The sequence below is a fragment of the Sturnira hondurensis genome, unplaced genomic scaffold, assembly GCF_014824575.4.
Source record: "Sturnira hondurensis isolate 20B ecotype Veracruz unplaced genomic scaffold, ASM1482457v3 Scaffold0022201, whole genome shotgun sequence".
Taxonomy (NCBI): domain Eukaryota; kingdom Metazoa; phylum Chordata; class Mammalia; order Chiroptera; family Phyllostomidae; genus Sturnira; species Sturnira hondurensis.
In genome coordinates, this window is record NW_028094832.1 from 7,566,720 (window position 1) to 7,589,014 (window position 22,295).

General features: G+C 40.8%; 1 protein-coding gene across 1 annotated transcript in view; it reads right to left on the minus strand.

Moving 5' to 3' along the window:
• The window catches only part of DACH1 (dachshund family transcription factor 1), a 403,566-nt gene extending 397,442 nt beyond the window's left edge, over positions 1 to 6,124 (minus strand). Inside the window, exon 1 of the mRNA XM_037034760.1 lies at positions 4,704 to 6,124. Within this exon, the coding sequence (XP_036890655.1) occupies positions 4,704 to 5,533 (830 nt within the window). The 5' untranslated portion in view covers positions 5,534 to 6,124. The remainder of the gene's footprint in view (positions 1 to 4,703) is intronic.
• Positions 6,125 to 22,295: the final 16,171 nt, after the last annotated feature.

Genomic DNA, 22,295 nt, shown 5'->3' on the forward strand with positions numbered 1-22,295 from the left:
TATGTGCAACTTACGTGAGGTGCAGTCGATTAAACAAAAAAATAACAGCAGATTCAGACTAATAAAGAGTTAAGAATTGCGTATTAAATACAAATACAAAAAAAACTGGGGGGAAATTCTAAAAACAAGTTTGCTATGTAGTTCATGCTACATAAATATTTGAAGCTTCAGCAAATAACACATCAGATGTGCAAACCAAATTAAATGTCTCAGAACATTAACTAATAATCTGTGAAGTTCAGAAAGTAAACCATTTTCCTAACGATGTGCACTTTTCACAGTAATGACTATAATATTACTGAAGATTATCTCCAAGAAAAACAACAGGTTTGCAAGACAGTATCCAAGTAACTCAAGAATTTTGCAATATAATTGGACTGAACAAGGTAAATCCTGAGTCGTAATTTCCTTTGATTTTATTTATATATTAGTTATTAAATTTTAATTTACTGACATTTTTAAAGTACACAGAAACAAGTGGTGGAACCAAACTTAAACTTTTACATTTAGACCTTCTTCTTCTCATTATGCCACGTTCTTTTTGAAATGTTATTAAAAGAAACCTGAGGCTTCATAGGAGCCATTAATGGACTGCAATAGAAAAACTTCAAAAGCATAGTTTCTCTTTTTTCATTTGAAGTAATTTTTTAATTTCTCTGTGCCAAGTATCATAATTATCTGTTAGAAGTAAATCTGCATTAGTGTTGAAACTTTCTGTGTCGATGCCTAAGTTTAAAAGTCCATGCCCCGGAAAAGCATGCCATGGGGGGAAATGCTCAATAAATGTACACTGGTTCCCTGTGCCATCTTTATTAAAACTCCTGATTATAAAAAAAGACAGAGCCAAGAATCAGAAAATATGTTATCCTTCTTACGCTAAAATTGCGTCCACATATTACTACTAAATAAAAAATACTTGCAAATCTTCCCACTTGCTGTCTATGGGTGGTATTAACTATCAGGACAAAAGAATACTGTTGTGAATATATGTATATGCATATAAGATTAACTGTCTGATAAGATTAACTGGAATCTATTCAAATTAGAAACTCCATAAATCCAGGGCTACATAGTACCCAAATTACAATCTGGTTTGAAAGATCCTGAGACAAAAATCATCTCCTGGCAATACTTAAAATATAAGCATTTCAGATAAAATAAAAAAGAGTAACTTCTGATTACCTGAATTCCATAAAATTGCATCCTAACCCAAATCCACAAACAAAAGCCTGACTCATACAGAGACTTGACTATGAACATAATTACTTTTCTTTTTTGTTGTTGTTTAATGGTTACCAGTTAATTAAGTGACCTCTGTCGCAACAGCCAAGTTCATGCAACTGATGTTTAGTTTAAAAATAATAATTGAAGGAAGCTGATCAAGGTCAGTCCTAGTCCTTTGACAACTTTTAAATATATTTCCTTCCATTTTCTTTCATGTTGTGAGACCCTCACTTTTAGCTTTACTATCAAGCAGGTGATAGTCTGTTTCATCTCCTTGTGGTAATGACAGAAGGCTTCAACAATTATTCCAGTTTTCATAGACAGCATACTGATGCAACAGCCCCAAGCAAATTAAACCCACTCTGAGGTTTGTTACAAACTTACTGAGCCACTTTGAACAAGTTTTTGAGCCTTTCTTTTAACATCACTTCAGTTCCTCAGATTCCCTGGTATGGAAATGCTATCAAGACATATGATTAGATATATGTTCTATAAAAAGCTGAGAGTGCTAAGATTTGATGTTTCTTATACACTGTGTATATATTGTTTTATGTACTTTGCCCTTTTGCACAGTTTTTCTTATTCTCTGCATAAATCATTTCTTTAGATAGTCTCTTAAGTAGACAGGCGAGAAAGAAAACAGAATGAAGGACGTCAATATATCTAAGTGAATGAAAAAAGATCTCAAATGCAAACGGCACAAACTGCATTTGAATGACAAAAAGTAACTTTGTTTTTTAAATTCAAGATGCAAAATATTTTAGGTATTGCTTTTAAAGATATAAGACAATAACACTTGTAGTTATCGTGCAAATGAATAATCCATTACACTGCAAACAGTATATTTTGGTGAGAGGGGGTTCAATTACAAGTTTTCTATTTTCTCAGTCACTGGCAGAGTTGGGGAAACCTAGGTAGATATCTGCAACTACTCATCTTCGAAGGTTAAGGGCCGTGGTGTTTGCCTGTATTTGGGTATGAGCAACTCTTGTAGTCGATAAAAGATAAAAGATCAAAATGCAGTGGTAAATCAACAAACTTACCATATATAACTTTAAAATACCCTGAAATAGAGTTTTAGAGTAACGTATTTATTGCAAAGACCAGATAATTGAAATATAACTAGAGTATTGATGATATATATATATACATATATATGTATATATATTTTTTGAAGGGATAAACAGTTCTACTGAATTTAACTTATCTTGGCTCTAAAAGTTTATGAAAGTCCAGGAAGAAATTTTTAACCTCAGAAAATAATTAAGAAATTTTGCAGATAACTTTAAGAATATACCCCAACCACACGGGGAGGGCAATTTCAGGATCTAAGCAAAAATTTCAGGGGGGAGGGGACAGCAAAGGAATAATCGTAAGAGGTACACTACCACCTGATTTTCATAGATTGTAACGCTGCAGTCAATGAAGGAAGTTTTCTCTGCCAATTTGTTTGTGTGTTATTTGAAATGGCCATTAACTCTCGAGTACAGAGGATTCCAGAGCAGAGTGGTTTGATTTCTAAAGAGAAAAACAGCAGCGCTTCACAGTTTACTGGACAGATACTATTTTAACAATCGTATCTGAACTGGCTTCAGATTTCAACTAGCATTCCTTGTAACAACTCCGTAACAATTGTCTGCCCTGAGTCGAATAGGATCTTTGGAAAATGTTATCTTCTGTACGTCCAAAGACTCCAATTATCTTCTTAAATAAAGTCTAGTAATCAAGATCTCCCCTAAATCTTTACTGCCACCTGTCCATACTCTTGGACACTCGCGCGTGTCTGTACCCGCGTGTGCTCTGAAGAGTCACACCAAATATAGTAGAAATAAAGATTCAGAACACAGACACACACCCATTCCCCCATGCAAATCATGGCAAACAAACAGGAAAAGTTTCTGGCTAGGGAAAGATGGGACATTTGCTGAGTTGGAGTTGGTCTTTTTCGTTACAGCCTTCCGGGGACACTAGCCAGGTGTCTTCTACCAAGGAAGAAATCGTTAAGAGCTTTTCCACCTTGGTTTCCTCCTGGTCACCTACTCTTCTTTCCTTCGCACCTCAGTTTCCTTAACTCTCTAAGGGACGCACGCACACCCTAAAAGAGTAAAACTCCGTTCCTTCTCCTGGGTTTTAAACTTATTGAGAGGCTATGGAAGACTGCGCAAATTCTGCGCGCAGTTCTCACGCGCCTGCTTCTGGTCTCCAACTTTCCCTACTCGCTTTCTCCCGGCACTAAACTTTTCCCTTTGCAGCGACTGGTGAGGACAAAGTGGAACTGTGAAAGTGGGTGAAATGATCATTTCTACCCCGAAACTGACAAGTTACCCCACTCCCGCCCCCTCTCGGTAGATCCTCCCCCACTGAACGTTCATTAGCATAAAACTGGTCTGGCCCGGCTCCCGTCCGGCGGTCTCCAGGGTTCGCGCGCTTTGCCGGGATGGCGAACCCACGGCACTGGCTTCTGTATTGAGATCCAAAGAGTATCCCAGTGCAAAGCCTGCACCTGCTCAATGCGTGAGCTACTAACCTTAAATTTAAAAGAAAAAGAAAGAAAGGAAGGAAAGGAAAGGAAAGAAACAAAGCAAAGAGCAGCTTGTTGAGGTAGAGCGCGAGCGAGAGAGCTGTGATCTTCCTTCCCCACGTCTCCAATTCAGCAACCCAGAGTCGCGGGCAACCGATCACCTTCCCCTACAGAAGGAAACATGCTGGTCCCCTCGCATCTGCCCCGGGGCAAACGTACTCCTTTATCTACTTTGCACACGCACACACTCACACGCGGACACACGCACACATGCGCGCACACACAGACCCCTCCCCTCGGCGGGCTTCCCAGCAAGGTTTCGGGGCTGAAACTCGCTGGGGGGGTCCCTCGGGATTACCCCGGGCCTCTCGACCTCAGAAGCGTACCCCTCCCGACCTCTAAGGAGCCCACGCCCGAGACTACCTCGCTGGCCCCTCACCCAAAGTGAGTCTTCCAGCTTCCCGAACCCTGTCCGGCAGGGTCACGACCTCCCTCCGCCCCCGGGACGCGGCTTGGCGCCACGGACCAGCCCCGCCAGCGACCCGAGACTCGAGGTGGAACGGGGGTCCGAGGGAGCGCACATCAGGGCAGCCGCGCGGAGAGGGGACCCCAGATGTTGGGGCACCCACGGAGGGGCAGCGACTCCCGGAACGGAGTTTCCCTTCCCATTCCACTCCGCCCAGAGGCTGGGGGTTCCCGCGTCCCCCAGCAGCCAAGCCCCTGCGGGCAAGCAGACCAGGGGTGGACCGGGCGGAAGAGTGAGATCTGGGCTGGGCAACTTCTCAGAGGGCCGAGAGCGGCCCACCGGCCCGCGGGACCCGGAGTGGAGGGCCGCGCTCCTCCGGGCGCGCGGCTCGCGGGCGCGCGGAGCGAGCGGCGCTGGGAAGGGAGCGATGGAAGGGTGAGCAGGCGGGTGGGAAGGAACCCCGGGTGGCGGAGGCTGCCCCCAACTCTTTACCTTGCGTTGGTGCAGTCATTGTAGAGGGTCTCGAAGTCCTTCCTGGAGATGAGTTTGCAGCGGTTCACTCCGGGCTGGATGGCACCCAGTCCCCTCAGGATGCGAACCTGTTCCACATTGCACACCACGGGCGTGATCTCCAGCCGCTTCAGCTTGGTGTAGACTGTGTGCAAGCCCCCCACCAAGTGCTTCAGGAACAGGTCGAAAGCCTGGGGCAGGCAGATCAGCTCGCAGCCCTCCACGGTGAAGGAAGCCACTTTGGCCCCCCTCAGATCCACCATTTTGCACTCATTATTCTGGGGGGTGTTTTCCACTGGGGACGGGGTCGAGTACACGGGTTTCCCGGGGAGGGGGCCGCAGCTGCTGCTGCTGCTACTGCTGCTGCTGCTGCTACTACTGCTGCTGCTGCTACTGCTGCTGCCGCTGCTGCCGCTGCCGGAGCTCGCGTGGATGGGGGTGCTGGAGGCGCCGCCGCCGGCGCTAATGCCGCCGCCGCTCCCGCCGCCACTGCCGCTCCCGGTCGCCAGGCTGGGGTTGCAGTTGCCGCCGCCGCCGCCGCCGCCACCTCCGCCGCCTCCGTTGCCAGCGCTGCCGCCGCCGCCGCTGCCGCCGCTGCCGGTGGAGGTGACTGTGGCCGCTGCTGCCGAAGCGATGGACTCCGGCCGGAACAGAGTTGGCCCTGAGGACGCCGGGGGCCCAATGGACGGAGCCGGAGACGAGGTTGCCGAGGAGGTGGAGGTGGTGGTGCCGGAGGAGGAAGCAGACGTGGAGATCGGGGGCTGAGGGGGGACCAGCTGGGTCGGAGGGATCAAAGCCGCCGGCACTGCCATGGTCACATATAAGGGGAAACAGGAGGAGGAGAAGCGAGGGGGAAAGTTGCCACACACCCCAGGGAGGGCGAGGGGGAGACGGGAGAGCAGGAGCTAAGGGGCAGCAACAACAACAACTCCGGGAGAGAGCGAGAAGGGGAGAAGAGGAGGTGAGGGTAAGAGAGGGCGAGCGCAGGAGGGGCGAGCGCGAGAGGCGCTCTAGGGAGAAACGCACAAAAGTGTCCCGCAAGTCGGAATGCGAGTCCGCTCCGGGGGCTGGGATCGGGGGCTGGTTTGGGGCGGGGGGGGTGGCGGGAGGGTCGGCTGTTGTTGTGTGGGTCCCGCTCTAGCACAAAGTTAAGGATGAAGGTGAAAAGGAGGAGGTTTGAAGGACTTGGGTCTCCCTGGCAAGTACATTGATCAAAGATTGAGAGGGGAATGACAGAGAGAAAATGAGCTGAAAAGTGCAGGCTGCCGGCTGGACGAGTTGTTGTTGTCACACGGTGCAGAGGGGAGGAGCTCCGGAAACTTGAAATACCCTTTGAAGCCGCAAAAACCTCACTCACTAGTATTAACCCAAATTATCCAACCAGGAACTCGGAGCCGAGACTCCGAGAGCGCGGGGCAGGAGAGAGAAAGCGAGTGAGCGAGGAAAGGAGGAGGGAAGGGGCGTGGGGGGCGTGGGGGGGCGGTAAGGAGAGAGACTGTGGGAGGGACAGAGGAGAAGCCAGAGACACTGAAGTGGCGATCGGAAAAGGAGAGATTATCTACTTCTCTTCCACTACCGTTAGATTGTATGTCTAATATTCCATTTCGTCCGCGATGACTCGTATTGTTTTCCAAAACCTCCTAAGCCACCGCCTGCCAACTTAGAGAGCAGCCGGAGCGCTTCGCGCTGTCCTTCGGGGATTTGGGTTGCCTCTGTGCTCGGGGTTGGCAATCAGATGTGAATGAAACACATCCCCTCACTTTATGGTCGTTAAGAAATTATTTTGAAGAAAATTCACATGCAAGCAAAGCGTATGTTTAATGCATCTGATTGCTTTTATCTCTCAAATTATTTGTTAGGATACAGATAGTGAGAATTCGAGGACAGTTTTCAAGTTGTGGGTAAAAAGTCAGTCTGAAATCGCTTAAGAATAATGGAATGCTCTGTGTTCAGTTCCTTATTTCCTAATAGATCGTGGAAAGAAAGACATGCTTGCCCTGATGTGGATCGCTCAGAATAAGTTCACTTTTGCCCCAAAGGGAGGTCAGAATGCTTATTATACTTAGAGAATTCGAAATCATCGGGCACCGTTGAAGATTTAGAAAGTAGCAAATAAGGAAAGACTGGTATTTCTTACCTAAAACTCTATAATTAATTCACCTGTCTTACCCAGTAATCAACTGTCCTCACATCCTTTAAGATCCAAAGCTAGTTGTTAATGTTATATAAACAACTACTTTTTAGAAACATTTGGAAAAGTCCTTTTCAGTTTGTCAGATGAAAATGTGTTTTGTAAATATTGAAAAGAAGGAAAACAAAGCCCACTGCTTGACTTGCAAAGCCAGATAGGGTAGCTCTGCTTAGTAACAACATTAGGCTGAATTTGGACCGACTCTTCCTCCCTGCTTTTCTCTCTCCTTTTCTTCGCTTAGTTCTAACTTGTTGCATGAAGATGTTAATTTAAGGGTTTTTGACTAGAATATGATTTGAGCACAGGTCAAGTCTGTTCTCTGTTTATATCTCTAGGAATTCTACTAATGAAGCTTTAAGCCTGTCTACACACATTCACTAACTTCACAAGATAGAAACAATGCTTTAGTATTTGACAGATTTTTGAAATAAACTATTAGCACCAGGTTCACAGTGCTGAGAATTCTCATAATGAAATTTCAGCCACTTGGGTATTGAAGTTATCACATTTCTCTTTATGATTTCAATCCTTTAAACTTCTTGAAAGTAAGTGTCAAAAGGTGCAGGAAAGAGCTACTGAGACCTATGCCACTACTCACTCATTTGTCTAAGTTTATGCTAAACTTTCTGGGTCATAACAGTTATGTCAGGAGCCTTTCCTTGGTCACAAGTATTCAGAAAATTATTCATTGCCAAAAGCAGATAAACTTCTACAAAGATACCTGAAATTTACAGAGTTGTTTGGCCTAGTTATTTTAATAAATTATTATGTAATATATGCTTATTTGGCCAGGTACATAAATGTACTTTAACACATTCAGAAATAATTTTAATTTTTCATGCCTCGTATCTCTTCTTATATAAAAACAGAGATTTGGTATATATCACATACATCAAAACACCTTTTTAAGCGTCTATGCATGTTCTGGAAAGTACTAGCTTTAAAAATTGGCAAATTACTACATTGATGAATGGAGAGAAAAAAGATATTAAGTCCCGAAAAGCTAAGTTTATTTTGGAATTGCATGCACAACTTTAATAAACTTCGATTCGTTTTAAAAACGCTAAACTGCAGTTTCTTCCTTTTAAATTCTAGATCTGCAAATGGAAAAAAAAATGGAATTAAGTGCCCCAAATCTGCCCTCACCGTTCTCATTTCTCACATTACCTTAAGCCATCACTCACCAAATACCTGCCACATTCAGAAGCCACAGATGGGAAGGAATGATAGCTGACCAAACCATAATCCCACTCTGTTGGGAAGCAAACTCCAAATTTTCTACAGGGAAATCTGTGCCTCCCAGCACGTGCTCCATTCGGAAGCAGGGCTTTGGTCATTTGCCCCCACCCTAAGGGGAGCTTCCTCCCCTCTCACCCCTACCTCGGCTCTCTAAACCATTTCTAGGAACCATCACTCACTCTTTTGATCACACAATAGGGTTAGAAAAAGCATATAATGTAAATTAAATATATAGGAAAGAAAAGCCTTGAAGATTTTTGAGATTTCTTTTTTTTTTCAAGAATTGTTACCAATGATTAAGGCAAACAGTATTTAGCAACAGATAGATAGACTCCATCCACAGAGATTTCAAATCTCCACCCTTCCCATTGCATCTTTAGCTTTCAAAGCTTTCGTGTTGTTTGCTTATTGTGTTCCATCTCTGGTTGTTGCAGGTCTTCTCCCTCCATCCCTTCTTGTCCAACATGCTCTCGATTTGCATAAGCAAAACTCAGAGTACTGTAACTGATATTAGAAAATTCTCCCTGTGTTTTGTGAAGACGTATTGTGCTGAAATCAATAAGACTGTTTAAAATTCAAAGGCCTGCAAATCGTTCTGTTTGTCCTTTGATAGGGCCTGTGCTGATTAAAATGCTACCAAGAAAGCTTAATTGCTGCACTAATTAAGAAGTCTTTAATTTCTTTCCTAGGATACCCTTTGAAGCTGAGCTTGTACCAGTTCAGGAAAGGTATTTTCTTCCCTCCCTCTGCCCCTTCCTGGCCCCTCCCCTCCTCTCCCCCCTCCCGCTCTGCCCCAACCAGATGCCTATGAATGGGAACTAATAGAGAGAGTGGTCTCAGGTCTCACCGTCTATTACTTAACAAAAATCTGCCCGGGATAGAGTTCAGTGCGGTAAGAAATGCAGTCCTGAGAGAGCTGGAAGGTTGCAGCAGACAGTAGGAAATGCAGAGTAGGTGCTGCAGCTGGAGTCCCGGTGAATACCTGGGGTGGCAAGAGGCACTGGAGCCGGAAGATGAGGGCATCCGATTTGGTTAAAAGGGGCAGAGACAAGGAAACGCTCTATTGAAACAGGGAAACATAAACATGCACTTTCAAAACCTTTGGTTTTTAAAAAAAAAAGAAGGATTAATATGTAGAAAGGTGGACTTATAGTTGCGATTTGGTAAGTATCATTTTACTTTGTGAGTATAAAATCATGAATTCTCTGGGGATTTATTTTTGACCTTTTAATAACCCAAGGAGCCATTGCACTGTATTACATCCATTTCATCCTTATCTATTGACCTATTTTATTCACTGATATCTCAAGTGGGGAAACTGACTAAATGATTTCACAAAGCTTTCTCTGTAATCAATAGTGATTTTGGGGGGTTTATTCATGCTGCATTATAATTCTGGTAAATGACTGCAAAGTAGAAGATGGTCAGAAAGATACACATATTGACAGAGCCAGGATAATTCATGTCTTTAAATCTCCAGAATTTCAATATAGCAACCGATACAGTTATTTGGAAGAAAAAGATTGAAAATGTATATTTATTAGAATATAAAATCTAAAGTGACTGAGTAACTGGCAATGCATATTTAAATATGTTTCTTGAGTATCTCAGAATTTCCTGAAGCTTTGAGTATCCTTTTTATAGCATCAGTAAAGGAAACAGAAACATTTTGAGCATGTGCAGATAGGGCAACCAGAAAAGGGTCATTGCAATTTTATTTTTTCTCTTTCCCCCAAGTTCCATTAGAAGTATACATAGAAAAATGCAGATGTATACTTCAGATAGATACTGAATCCCTTTCAGTGACAGGACAAGGAGATAACATGCTTAATAGATTCAAAGGCAGACTTACCATTCCGAGCACGACGTCACTCTAATTATGTTTACTCTAATTGAAAGCAAGGTTTTTTGGAATCTGAAATTACTTTCAGAATTTTTTTTTAAATAATGCAAGTGGATCAAATGTTGATCACGAGCATTTCCATCTTTCAAAATGTATTGGAAAATTAAATGAAAAGTGGAGTTTGGTACGAACAATGCCCCAGGGCAAAAAACAACTAACACTAGATTTTCCAGTCCAGCCATAACACAAATCAATTTGAGCACACTTCTATGGCCAGACTGCCAGATTGTTATGACTGCTAATTCACTCAATCACAGAGTGCATTAGCACACCCGGCACAAATAGCTTTAACAATAGAGTGCACTTCTGAACAATTCTAAGATATATCACAACGGAGAAGTAAAGAGGAAGATCATTTTAACATCTGCATATTTACTGATAGACTTGTGTCCTAACAGGAAAAAAAAATAAGACTGAGATAAATTTCAGGCAGAGGTTTATTAAAGAGCTATCCAAGTTTGGCAAATCTAGAAAGATAGCAAGGTACCAGTACTTCACTGACTTTGTTAAACATTTCTCAGGAGAGAGTCCAAAATTGATGTTTGCACTTCAGTAGTAAATCATTGAAGATGGAGAAATTATGCCAAGTAACTCTCTCAAGCCTTTTTAACTCAGACACACGGCCTCACCAATCAGCTCAGCAGACAAACCCTGACTTCTGCCTTAAGTAAAGACTTCTCTACTTTTGCACTTTCTGTCTGTGCCTACCCACATCTGGCTTTTAGTGACTCTCACTTCCACAGTCTCCCTCTTTTCCAATCACCTGCCTCTCTTCCAGAGCAAAGAATATGACTTTTATCTCACTGATACATTCTCTAATCAGTTGCAGAGAGCTTGGTGATAAATTACCCAAAGGACAGACGGTGGGGAGCTCAAGGTGAACTCACTCTAACTTGAAGTGCTCAAACTTTATGTTACAAAATTCCATTCTTAATAAAGAAGTGGTTAAAATGCTTATAAATAACATACATTTGTTTTATAGCTTAGGATGCATGGAGTGTACCTATGCTTACACAATGCATACAGTGACTTTCTAGGGTCAAATAGCGTCTTTTGGGTCCACTGTTCCTCCCTCCCTAACCCTCTTTTCCCACCCACTTTTCAACTGGTTCAGAATGAAGCTGACATGTGGCTCATGAAACATCTTTTAAGAGATCTCTAAACCTGGGTCAGGGGAGAGAGAGTATTCACAAGGAGAAGAGTTACAAAGAAAAAAAAAATCATCATGGAATTGGTTTCTGCCTCCAAACAGCGTCATTTCCACAAGAGGTAAAGCTCTTTGTGATAATTCAGTTATACTTGCCCATCAGTACTTACTTCCACTGGAACTATCCCAATTCCATCTGTAGGTTGGTATTGCTTTGCACAGCCAAACATTTAGTAACAAAACAAACACAGTGAAATCCTTTTAGAGTTGGGCTGTAAAAGGAAGCAGCAACTAGAATAATATAAATTGAGATTAATTCCCTTCATCTTTTAAATCAGACTATTGTCAGAGGAATGCCACACTGGATTGAAGGAAGGTCAAAAAGTCAGGCAGACCTTTAAAGCCCTAGTTTTCTAGTAAAAATATCCTACCTTTAGTTGCATCTTTGCATTCATTGCATTTTCTATTTCTCTCCCTCCCCTCTCTTTTAATAACCTAAAACTCATTTTCCTTTAAAAACCAGTATGAAGGCATATGAATTGCTAAAGAGATACAAAGTTGGGGATGGGGGTGGGAACAAGTCTTCTGTACTGTGTGTACATGCATGTTTAATATTAAAACAAATTATTGTATAATTTTGTAATGTGAGGAGAAATGTACTAAACTTGACTATAAAAGTTTCTATTGATTCACTGTCTGCTCTTTTATTTGTTTGTTTAACTTACTATCTTGGTCCTTTCCCTTTCTCTTTGCTTTATTAAATAAAAGAACAGGTCATTGTCCAACAAATAGCCTATAAAATTATTCTGTTTGAAGTCAGATATTTCAAGATTGTTAAGAGAGAATACTGTTTGTTTATTTATTTATTACCCTTCAGAACAAAGGGATTTTTTTAAGTTGAAAGAATAACAGTTGCCACCTTCCTGCCTGAGATCTTGTATGTCAAGTTTCAGCCCAGAGCAAATTTTTACAACAAGTTATAAACCCCCTGTAACAGAGGGTTTATTATAATGGAAGTGCTGACACAACCTTAACTATAGCGTTGTAAACGGCTATGCTATAATATCCATTAAGCAGAAAGAAAAATAAGCTGGCTGATCAATAATTTATACAAAGAGTACCAACTGCAGACATAATAACTGTAATGTTTGCAAAGCAATCTCTCTGCTCTCCAGGCTTAACAGTAAACGCAAACTAGCAACGCTGTTAATTTCCAACTCCTACAGATAAGAATACAAACAAATTACTTAAAATTATATTTTGCTCAACATTTAGCATGCCTCGATGGGATAAAATAAAATTTAATTATGATGCAACTTGTGCGGGATGCAAAGCTGTTTTGTTTTCCAGCACATTTTATTATGAAAGGACATTCATTTGGAACATCAATTATGGGGAAATAGTATGTTTCAAAGAGTTGACTTGGGTCAGGCAGGCTCTTCCAAGAGTTATTCAGACATGGAAACAGATTGACACTGTTTAACTTCAAAGAAAGTTACAGGGTTTTACAGAGCCACAACCTGAAATACAATACTGCATGCTCTGATCTGGGTGAACTGTCAGGAAAAACACACCTTGTTGTTAGAGTTCATGGGAAAAAGACAATGGCCTGGAAAAATGTAACCATTATTAGCATCTGGTAAATCTTGGAGTACTCAATTAATGGTAAGCCTCATTTGCATGGAAGCAAGATACGTCATTTCTACAGAATAAATGTGGATCATAAAATGTGAGCAATATTTTGTGGAAAACTTGAAAAGATACTTTAGTAGACTTCCATATTTATTACTGCTTTGTTTTTTATAGTGTCCACATATGTGAAGTGTGATATTTTTATGGTTTTGTTTTTGCTGATGTTTTTAAAGCAGAAAAAGAAGGTTTGAGAGCAGTAGGGGAAGAAAATAGGAGAATTGAAGGATCACAAATTGCCCACTGGGTACATATTCGAGGTTAAACCAGACTGCACATTTCTGAGTTTCACATCTCCATCACTCTTTTTGTCTGTTTATTTCCTGGGGGGCTGTGGAACCCAGTAGAATGAAGAGACTTTGCTATCAGAGTTGTAAAATGGTGTATTACCCTGTGAGCAATTGCACTTGGAAAGGAACCAGTAATTTATTAGAGAAGTGTTTAAGATTGCCTGTTCACCCAGTGATCCATGCCAGGTCAGTTCCAGTAATGCCAGAAAACAAGAGGAGGTGCACATCGCTGGAAAAGAGACACCTTATACGCCTTAAGAGCTTGTGAAGGAAAGCACTAAAATGCCATTTTCTCAAATGAACTGGTCATTACCATTTAAAATCCTGAGGGGCTGTGGGACTGGGGAGGAGGGAGAGAATTTTTCTTTTGATTTAGCAGGGCTCTGAAGTGCTAGTTTTAAGGGGGAGGTGTTTTGTTGTGTTTGTCTCAGCCTTATGCTTTAGCAAAGGTTAAATCTTGTGAGGACGGTGCCTTTTAAACAATGGGATGGAAAAGGATGAACACAACAGCTCTGAGAATGTACTTGGCCTATTTTAAAGTTAGAAATTAAGTGTTTTAAAAGTTACCTGTATTGGACACGAACAACTGTGGTGATTGCTGGGGGGGAGAGGGTATAAGGGGACTAAAAGGGAATGTAAAAAATTAAAATTAAAATTAAAAAATAAGCAAAAAATTACTAGTACTAGTAGTAATGCAATCCTCTACTAATAATGTCTATGCCAGGTTGGAAGTTGTTAACTTTTTACCTGGGTAGATTTCCCCAATCAACCCCTCACTCCACCAGTTTTCAGAAGGGGTCTGTGTGGATACTGGCAGGGTGTTATTTAAGAAATCACTACCTATGCATTCTTCACAGGCCTTTGTTCTTGTTTAATATAAAGTACAGGCTCTCTGAGTACACTGGTTTCGGAGGGGTTGGAGAGAGAGAACGCACACTTGCCAACCCCAGACACAAGCTTTCCTCAGAGTAGAGTTATTTTACTTTGTAAGCCAGAGTTCTGTTCATTCATATGTCCAGCTTATCCACACTTGTTTACTTAGAGGAGCTGAAGAAAATGATGATGTCCGATGTAAGTCAGTATTTATAATGTAACGGTTGGCTCAGGATTCAACACATCCAGGAATCTTTGCTGATTTATCCCCGTGTGCCCCGAGAACTGTCACCACGCTTTCCAATGGGTAAGGCAATTATCCTATGCCTTCGCACTTGTTGATATGTTTCTCTGCAGGTGGTCTCCAGTCATTTCTGTTCCCTCCAAATAGCTGGTATAATGCTTAGCGCTTGCAGGGCGCTCAATAAATGTCAGCTGGGTAATTAAAACTGCTTCTATAGTATGCCACCTATTTCCCTTTTGTTCCCAAATTGTGTAAACTGCTCATTCCCAGATCGTATATTATTTGATTCAGGCCAGGATATTGAAGAGTAACAACATTTTAGATATGCTCATTTCCGTTTTAATATACAACCAATTCAGGGGAATTCTTGAGGCAAAAATTCACAGACGCTAATAAACTGGGTTTCAAATAGCTGGGAAAGAGAATGGTAGACCCATAACAAAGGCTTGTATCTGGGACCTAAACAGAGAAACTGTTTCCATCTAAGGAGCATGGAGGGCATCTTCACCAAGACTTAAAGTACAAGCAAGACCTTAAAGGGCTGCTACAGCTGGTGAGGAAACGCAGGATGACGCATGAAATTCTGCTGCCCAGATGTCAGTATGCAGAGGGTGTGGGAAACAACTTGTATAGTTGTTACTTCAACAGGACCATCACTCTCACATCACTTTACATAACATTCTCTGTTATACAACGCACACTTATTTCGTGTACTGATTGTATGGTGGTTGCTAAGGATGTAAACAACACCAAAAGAAAGGTCATTCATCCTAAACAGACTTTCAGATCCATTATTGCCGTTGGGTCTTGTTGCCATAACATCTTGACATTTTGTGCTAGGGGAGCCTGGAAGATCATCCGCTGCTAGGACTGCAGATCACCTCCTACCAGCTCCCCATCCTGCTCCCATGCCCAGCATCACCGATGGTTGGCAGATCTTTCTCTTAAAGTTCAGAGGCGGTCTCAGAAACATTCCCGGCATGAAACTGTAGGCAACCTATACTGTCACTTCATTAGACTCACCACTGATCTTGGGAAAAAGGAAACTGACAATTAGCAAAATATGAGAACTTCCGTTTACACTTACAGGGAGCTGAGGCATAAGCCAGGTAGAGTCAAGTCCTCACTGTTCCCTCCCCCATAACTATCTGTGAAGGAGATCTTTCTGAGGTACATGGAGGAAAATTGTTGTTTATTTCCTGAATAAGAAGACTGAAAAAATAAACTGGTATAGGTGCACCGAGACTCATGTTTCTCTGCCTCTTTCTAGTACTATGGGGCAGTATAGTGGACATCATATAGTATGATATCACTTATGATATTTATGTATATTGAATTTCTATAAGTTTTAATAGAGCTACTGGTGTGCTCTCAGTGGCTGTCTAGATGTATGCACATGTGTGCTATAATGTAGCATGATAAGCACGGAGAATCCAGGAAAAGTGTTGAGAAAATGCTATTATTTCAGAACAAGATTTTGAGATCTTTAGAGCTATTGGACTAGTATGTGATGTTAGGAAGTCAAACTGCAAAACCCCCTGACTTTTGTGACTATTCCTGGTTTTCTTGGGTTAAAAAATGGCAGCATCTACTGATAAAAGTCACGTGTTGAAGTGCTTTGCAAAATCAGGAATTAAACCAGCAATGGACTGTGTAAACACATTCCTTTTCTATAGTCTCTTACCAACCCTGGTTTACTTTTCCACAGGGGACTATCCAGCCTCTTATCCCGTTTTCATCCTGATTTCAAGAAAGGTCACTCCAAGACAACTTTTTTTTCCCCAGGAGTTGATTCAGGGATCACTCACAGCTATTCCCAGCAGAGCAATAGCATGCCCTCCTGCTGCCCCATTTAAAGGGTCTGTACTGCATGGCTTTTCCATTTACTCTCCCTTTGGAGTGAAGCTGCGAAGTAGAGAAGACTTGAATGGCCTTGTATCTTCAAAGAAGCGCCTTGAGCTCTGGAATGTAACAAAGTGGGAGAAGCCAGGGAACACCAGGAAATGTCAACAATGAGGCGGGAAGGTCTGGGCAAGTGGATAGGGGCCTTACTCTAGGCATTTTCCAAGACAAGGCAACCAACTCCTCTGAACAAGAATATGGGTCTTTTTCCCACAGAAACTAATTTAGCCAGTTTTGAAACACATTGATAACAGCATGTGCACAAATTTAAATACATGCTTTCCAGGAGGTTCTTTATTATGTTTTTATGTAAATGATATGTTTGACAAATTCATGATAATTATTAGCAAAGAATTAAAATTTTCAATAGTCTGAACATTTTGATCTTGATAAGAAATTTTAGAGCTTGAATAAATAAAGCATTATTTAAAAAGTCATACGCAAAGTAATTTTAATAGCTAAAATGCATTCACAATTATTTGTGGTCTATTTCAAGTTGATAAGCAAAGCAAAGATGTTTCCAAATGCAACAAGCCAATAGTAGCAGTTGGAAGTTTACTTACTTTTTTAAGCACAGAATATGAAAATATACAATTAATAGCCTATAACTGGTCAACTGCATTGTAAATAAACTTTATTATAAATTTTAAAGTTATTGTAATAAGTATTAGATGGCGCTTGCAGCAACTAGCAAACAGTATTTTATATGGAAATGTAAAGAGATAAACTCATGATTTCAATATTGCTTTTAAGCTTAATATTCAGGAATAATTATCATCAAATTCTTGATCAGTTGTTTTAGCCAAAACATTCTAGTCAATTTAACTACTACTGTTGAATATCCAAAGAGGCTTCCAAATCAGGAATTGTCCAAAGTAAATGTACGAAGTGATGTTTATACATATGGATTTATGTATGCTAATATTAAGAATCATTATACAACATAAGCTGTTCAAAGTCAGTGCCCAAGTAGTAACACTGTACTCACAGGCTTATAGATGTATATGGCAATTACGCTGAACAAGTTTTAAAAGAATGTTTTCTGAGAAAATTCCATTTTTACAATTTGATAGTCTCTTATTTTAATAATATGATCGCTAAAATAGCTTTTCACAGTTTAGCTACACAGAAACAGTTTCAGTGAATTACTTTGCACGCACACTGAAGCATGCCTATTTTCAGAATTTTCTAAAAAGCAATCACTTCCTTTTCATTTATAGTCTATAACTCATGGTACTTTTGTTTTCCCAAAACAATATTTACTTTTTGTTTCCATTTAAGTAATTTTTGCCTAAAAGCACTTGCTAATCATAACAACACAGTAGAGTTTTGTTTTGTAAACATTTTACTTTATGATCAGCCTTTGTTTTCCGATACAATGCTTTAAAAATATCCTCTGTTGTATAAAAGACATTGTTGCAAAAAAAAAAAAAAAGGCAGCTCAAAACTTGTCCTTCCCTTCCTTTCATTGATCTGTTGCCTCTTAGGTAATATGAACAGCTGTCTCCAGCTCACCCACAAGCAAGCTGAACATAATAATAAGGTAGTGTCACTGGTCTGTATCTGTGAATGATTATGCAGAGAGTGCCACTTCTTTTCCATTAAAGGCAAGGTAACAAAGATACCACAGAGAAGAAAACAGGGGAGCAAAAGGAAGTGAATGCTTCTGACTTTAAGGTTGTTATTTCCCTGGTAACCACCGAGTTTCTCTCTCAGATGGGTTTCCAGTAAGGTGACGGTGCCCTCTGTAGGAGATTCCCAGTCAATGCTGCTGCTTCCTAGCTGGATGGCAACATATGAGTCCCCCCTCCCCCATTTCCAATGTATAAACAAATAAGCACGGTACTCTGTGTAACTACAAGTTTGAACTCTCTATAAATGCTAGAGGGAAATTCTTATAAAGTCCACAACCAGCTAAGATAAGTGCTTTTTCAAAATGATAGACATTGAACACTGAGTAAGCTGTACAGCCCATTGGCGTTTTCTATGTATTGATATTGTTTATTGATATTGTGGTATGTAATACAATGAGTATTGTAAATTCAGAGGATTTTCTGGAAGTGGAAAGACAGAAGGGCTTGGTGTAGTTGGATGATAAGTGGATCTAAACAGCAGAATCCATATGCAGAGAGACACATTCACCACCTAATAAATACACCTCCCCAAAAGGTCTTCTTATCTTCCCTTCGTATAAAGGTTACCATAATGCAGATTCATTACCAGTCCCACTGGGTAACATATAGCTCAGTAAAAAATTGCTTTTGTTAGCGTGTTCATGGAAAGAGATTAGCTATTTCACCAAATCTCTTGGGGCTATTTGAAATTTTGGGAATTCTCTCTGTAATTTAAAATGAAAGTTAAAGCCAATGTGAATAGACTAGGGAAAATCACACAAATTAAACCTCTCCATCTGGAAGTTCCCTTCATCACTCATTGCAAAAGTACAAGTTGAAACCACATTTGTTACAAGCAAGAGAGATTTCACCAGCAATGATGCCATTATGTATGTGTTACTGTCTTTAATAATTAAACATTTCAAAAAGATACCTAAAATTTAATTGTGTAACAGTGTTTGGGATTTAATTTTTGGTCTTTATTGACTTTGCATCGTACTTGAAGTTTATCACTGAAGCTATCTATTTACATTTTTTTACCATGACTTCAACCTCTATGGACTGTGTGTAGGAGAGTCTGCTATCACCTGTATTGCAAGTTAAGAGATGAACAAGTGGGCATGGAAGCTTAAGACAAGGGAATATCTAACCCTTTTTGCCTATTTGACTTCAGTTTGTCTCCCATTACCAGCTCAAGCAATCCCTCTATATGAATCTCTTTTCCTATAGCACCGGATATGTACCTCAACTACAGCAACATTTACGGAGCCATTGCTACATATGGCAGGCACTGTGTTAAATACTACATACAGAATATCTCATGTAATCCTCATAATACATGAAAAAGACAGGAAATTATATATATTTTTGATGAGCAAGTATTTTTATCCCAGATAAAAAAAAAGAACCTGAGTCTTGAGAGATTAAATTACCTCCCCGGTCTACTCCAGGGCCTTCTTCACTTTCCGGTATGCTATACTCCCTTCTGATCTCACCTGTTTTCCCACCTGACTACTTTTCTCGGGCTCCACTCATTTGGCTCCCTGTCTCCCTAACACTACAGCCTGGTGAATCCCTAGCCAGGATTAATACAGCAATTGGCCATACCTCTGGCTGACTGAACCTCACTAAAGACTCTCCCACAGCTATGCAGATTGGTATCCTTAATTACTCCTGACTCATAGTTATGAGCTTTCAATTTGAGCTAGTTTATCCAGAAAGGGTGCTGAATAAGCTCGCGTCATCACGTTAATGGGAGGTCCGGGCTCCAGTTAGTCTCCGAGACGTCTACAACCAGATATTCAAACATTTCCTCATATTACCTCTGATGAAGCCACATTTTTCAGGGTATCTTCCTCAGTTTCTCAGCCTGGCTTCTTCCACACAGCTGGACTCATTGTGCTGAGCAGTGACCGTGTGCTTCTAACTCTGCCACCAGGGGTAACATTAGCTTTCTAGATACTCAAGGTTAAAAATTCAAAGAAGGGCTCTGATGGGGTCCCCTTGGTACAAACATACATTTTCGAGTAAAGAACTTCTCAAGAACAGCATTAGGTCGTTGTTAAGAATGTGAGGGATTGTGAAGCAACTAGGCTGGAATTCAAAACCTGGCCTGCATATAACCGCACTCAATTTCCCATGCCTCAGTTTCCTTATCTGAAAGAGAAAGGGAAATAATCCTTGTATTTACTTTCATTGTATTGTAGTGATGGCTAATTAAGTGAAAACCTTTGAATAGTGCCTGATTTTGAACAGGGCAGTTATCACTGACCTCTCAGGTTTTAGGATTGAGTCAGGTTGAGAAAGCCACTCACAGATCAGTCACTGTAGCCAATGAAGCAAAGTAAAGTCACTTAAGAGCACGGAAGCTCACATTTAAGGGATATGCTTAGCAATGGGAGGCTGGGAAATTTTCTAGAAAAGAGAGACTTTTCCAGATGAAAGGGCAAAGAGTGTGAGACAGATCCCCAGATGCTGGCTATACAACCACAAAAATTGTATGATCTTCTATAGCAATTATGGGCCATTCAACAATCCCTTATACGTGTCCTCGATCAGCTCCGTGTTTCCTTAGCCTCAGTGATAATCCTAAAACTTTCTCAAATTCCAGACCCAACTCCTCATGCACTAGATTCATACTCTCTTACGACAGCCTTATATTGTGACAGGAAATTTAACATAATTGTCTTCACCATTTTTTACTTGGACAGTTGCTGCAGCCTCCTAGCGGATGCCCTTTCCCAGTCTCACTGTTCATCTCTTCACATTATTTCCAGATCCTCGTGCAATGCACATCTGCTCATGCAGTCCATATACTTCAAACTCTTCAATTGCATCCTTTCACCTTCAGAGTGAGGTCCAAGGTAGTGCTGAGCATGATCTGGAAGACTTTCTCTATCTCTCCTGACTTATATTTGAACACTCCCACGAGCAATTTTTATTTTAGAAACTGTAAAGTGATAAATTCCAGTATTGCATACTCATTGATGCTAAATGACCTGCTACTAGTAATATGACTATGCATGTTACTTCATATATGGCTTTTTGCTTATAACTATTATTTCCCAATATTTATTTGCTTAGCTGACTCTTTCTTATCCTCCAGGAAAGATACTCTAAACCTACAAACGTGCAAACTATCTCACATCTCTACTATCGCATTACCTCATGTATTATCTCAATTTTATAATTGTTGTGCTTTATCTATCTATCTCCATTAGTGGCAGAGAACAGGCCTTAATCAATTTTAATCATGATTAAACTTAGCATGATGCTTAACACATAACAAATAAAAAGTTGAACTTTGCTTCTTTTTTTAAGATACAGATTAAGCTCCACCCGAGTAACCAAGCAAATTTTGAATAAAATACTACTAAGAATAAATTATTTAAATAAGATTCTACCTTCTCTTTAACAACTGTTTTGATAACTGAAGCCTGAATGTTCTTCCCCTTCTTATCACTTATTTTACTTGCTAGTGAACTGCTATCCGCATTCCTTGTGAACTCTATTACAATTATTGCCTTGAACTCCTATTTTCACTCCTAAGCAGTTTAAATTTTGAATGAGTTTATATCTCAGCTTTTCATCTCACCAGCTAGAGTAGGGGAGATTTTATCCAATATAATCCTAGAAAAAGGCACACATGCAAATAAGAAGCATTTGTTCGTTTGATTCAATTTGGATAAATTTGAAGTATGTGTAAATTCAGAGACATGTAGTATTTAATGTCCCTTAGCTTTTCCTGTATAAACAATGCAACTTAGATCTTTGAGGTTTAAAAAAAATCACTGTTTCATTTATTTTGTGCTTCTGTGGGAAAGCTTAGAGGGTACGTCTGGTTGAGGTCAGCTCAACTGGATTGTATGGTGTACAATGGCTTCATTCCACATCTCATGATTAACAGGTTTCGCTGGGCTGTCGTTTCACCAAGTAGCCTTGTCGGCTGCGAATATTCTCGTCCATGTTAACTGATGGACAAATGCAAACCATTTTCTAGGTGCTATGACCCAAATTGTGTCCCCCAAACTGATATGTTGAACTCTTAACCCCTACTGGGACAGTATTTGGAAACAGAGTTTTTAGAAGATAATGAAGATTAAATAAAGTCCTTAGGGTGGTGTCTTATCTTGATAGAATTGGTGGTGTTATAAGCAGAGGAAGAGAGAAGTCTCTTTTTATGAGCGTGCATCAAGAAAAGTCCACAGCAAGAAGGTCGTGCTGTGTCCACAGGACATCGCAAGAAGGCTGCTGTGTTGCGAATCAGCAAGGGTGCTCTCACTGGAAACATCATCAGCTAGCATTTTGATCTTGGATTTCTAGCCTCCAGAACGATGTGAAATAAATTTCTGTTGTGTAAGTTACCCAGTCTATGATACTTTGTTACAACAGCTAGAGCAGACTTAGACACTACAATCTACATCTAGGAGTGAACTGAATGGTTATAGGGTAGATACAGCTTCAAATTGATGAAGAGGGTCAA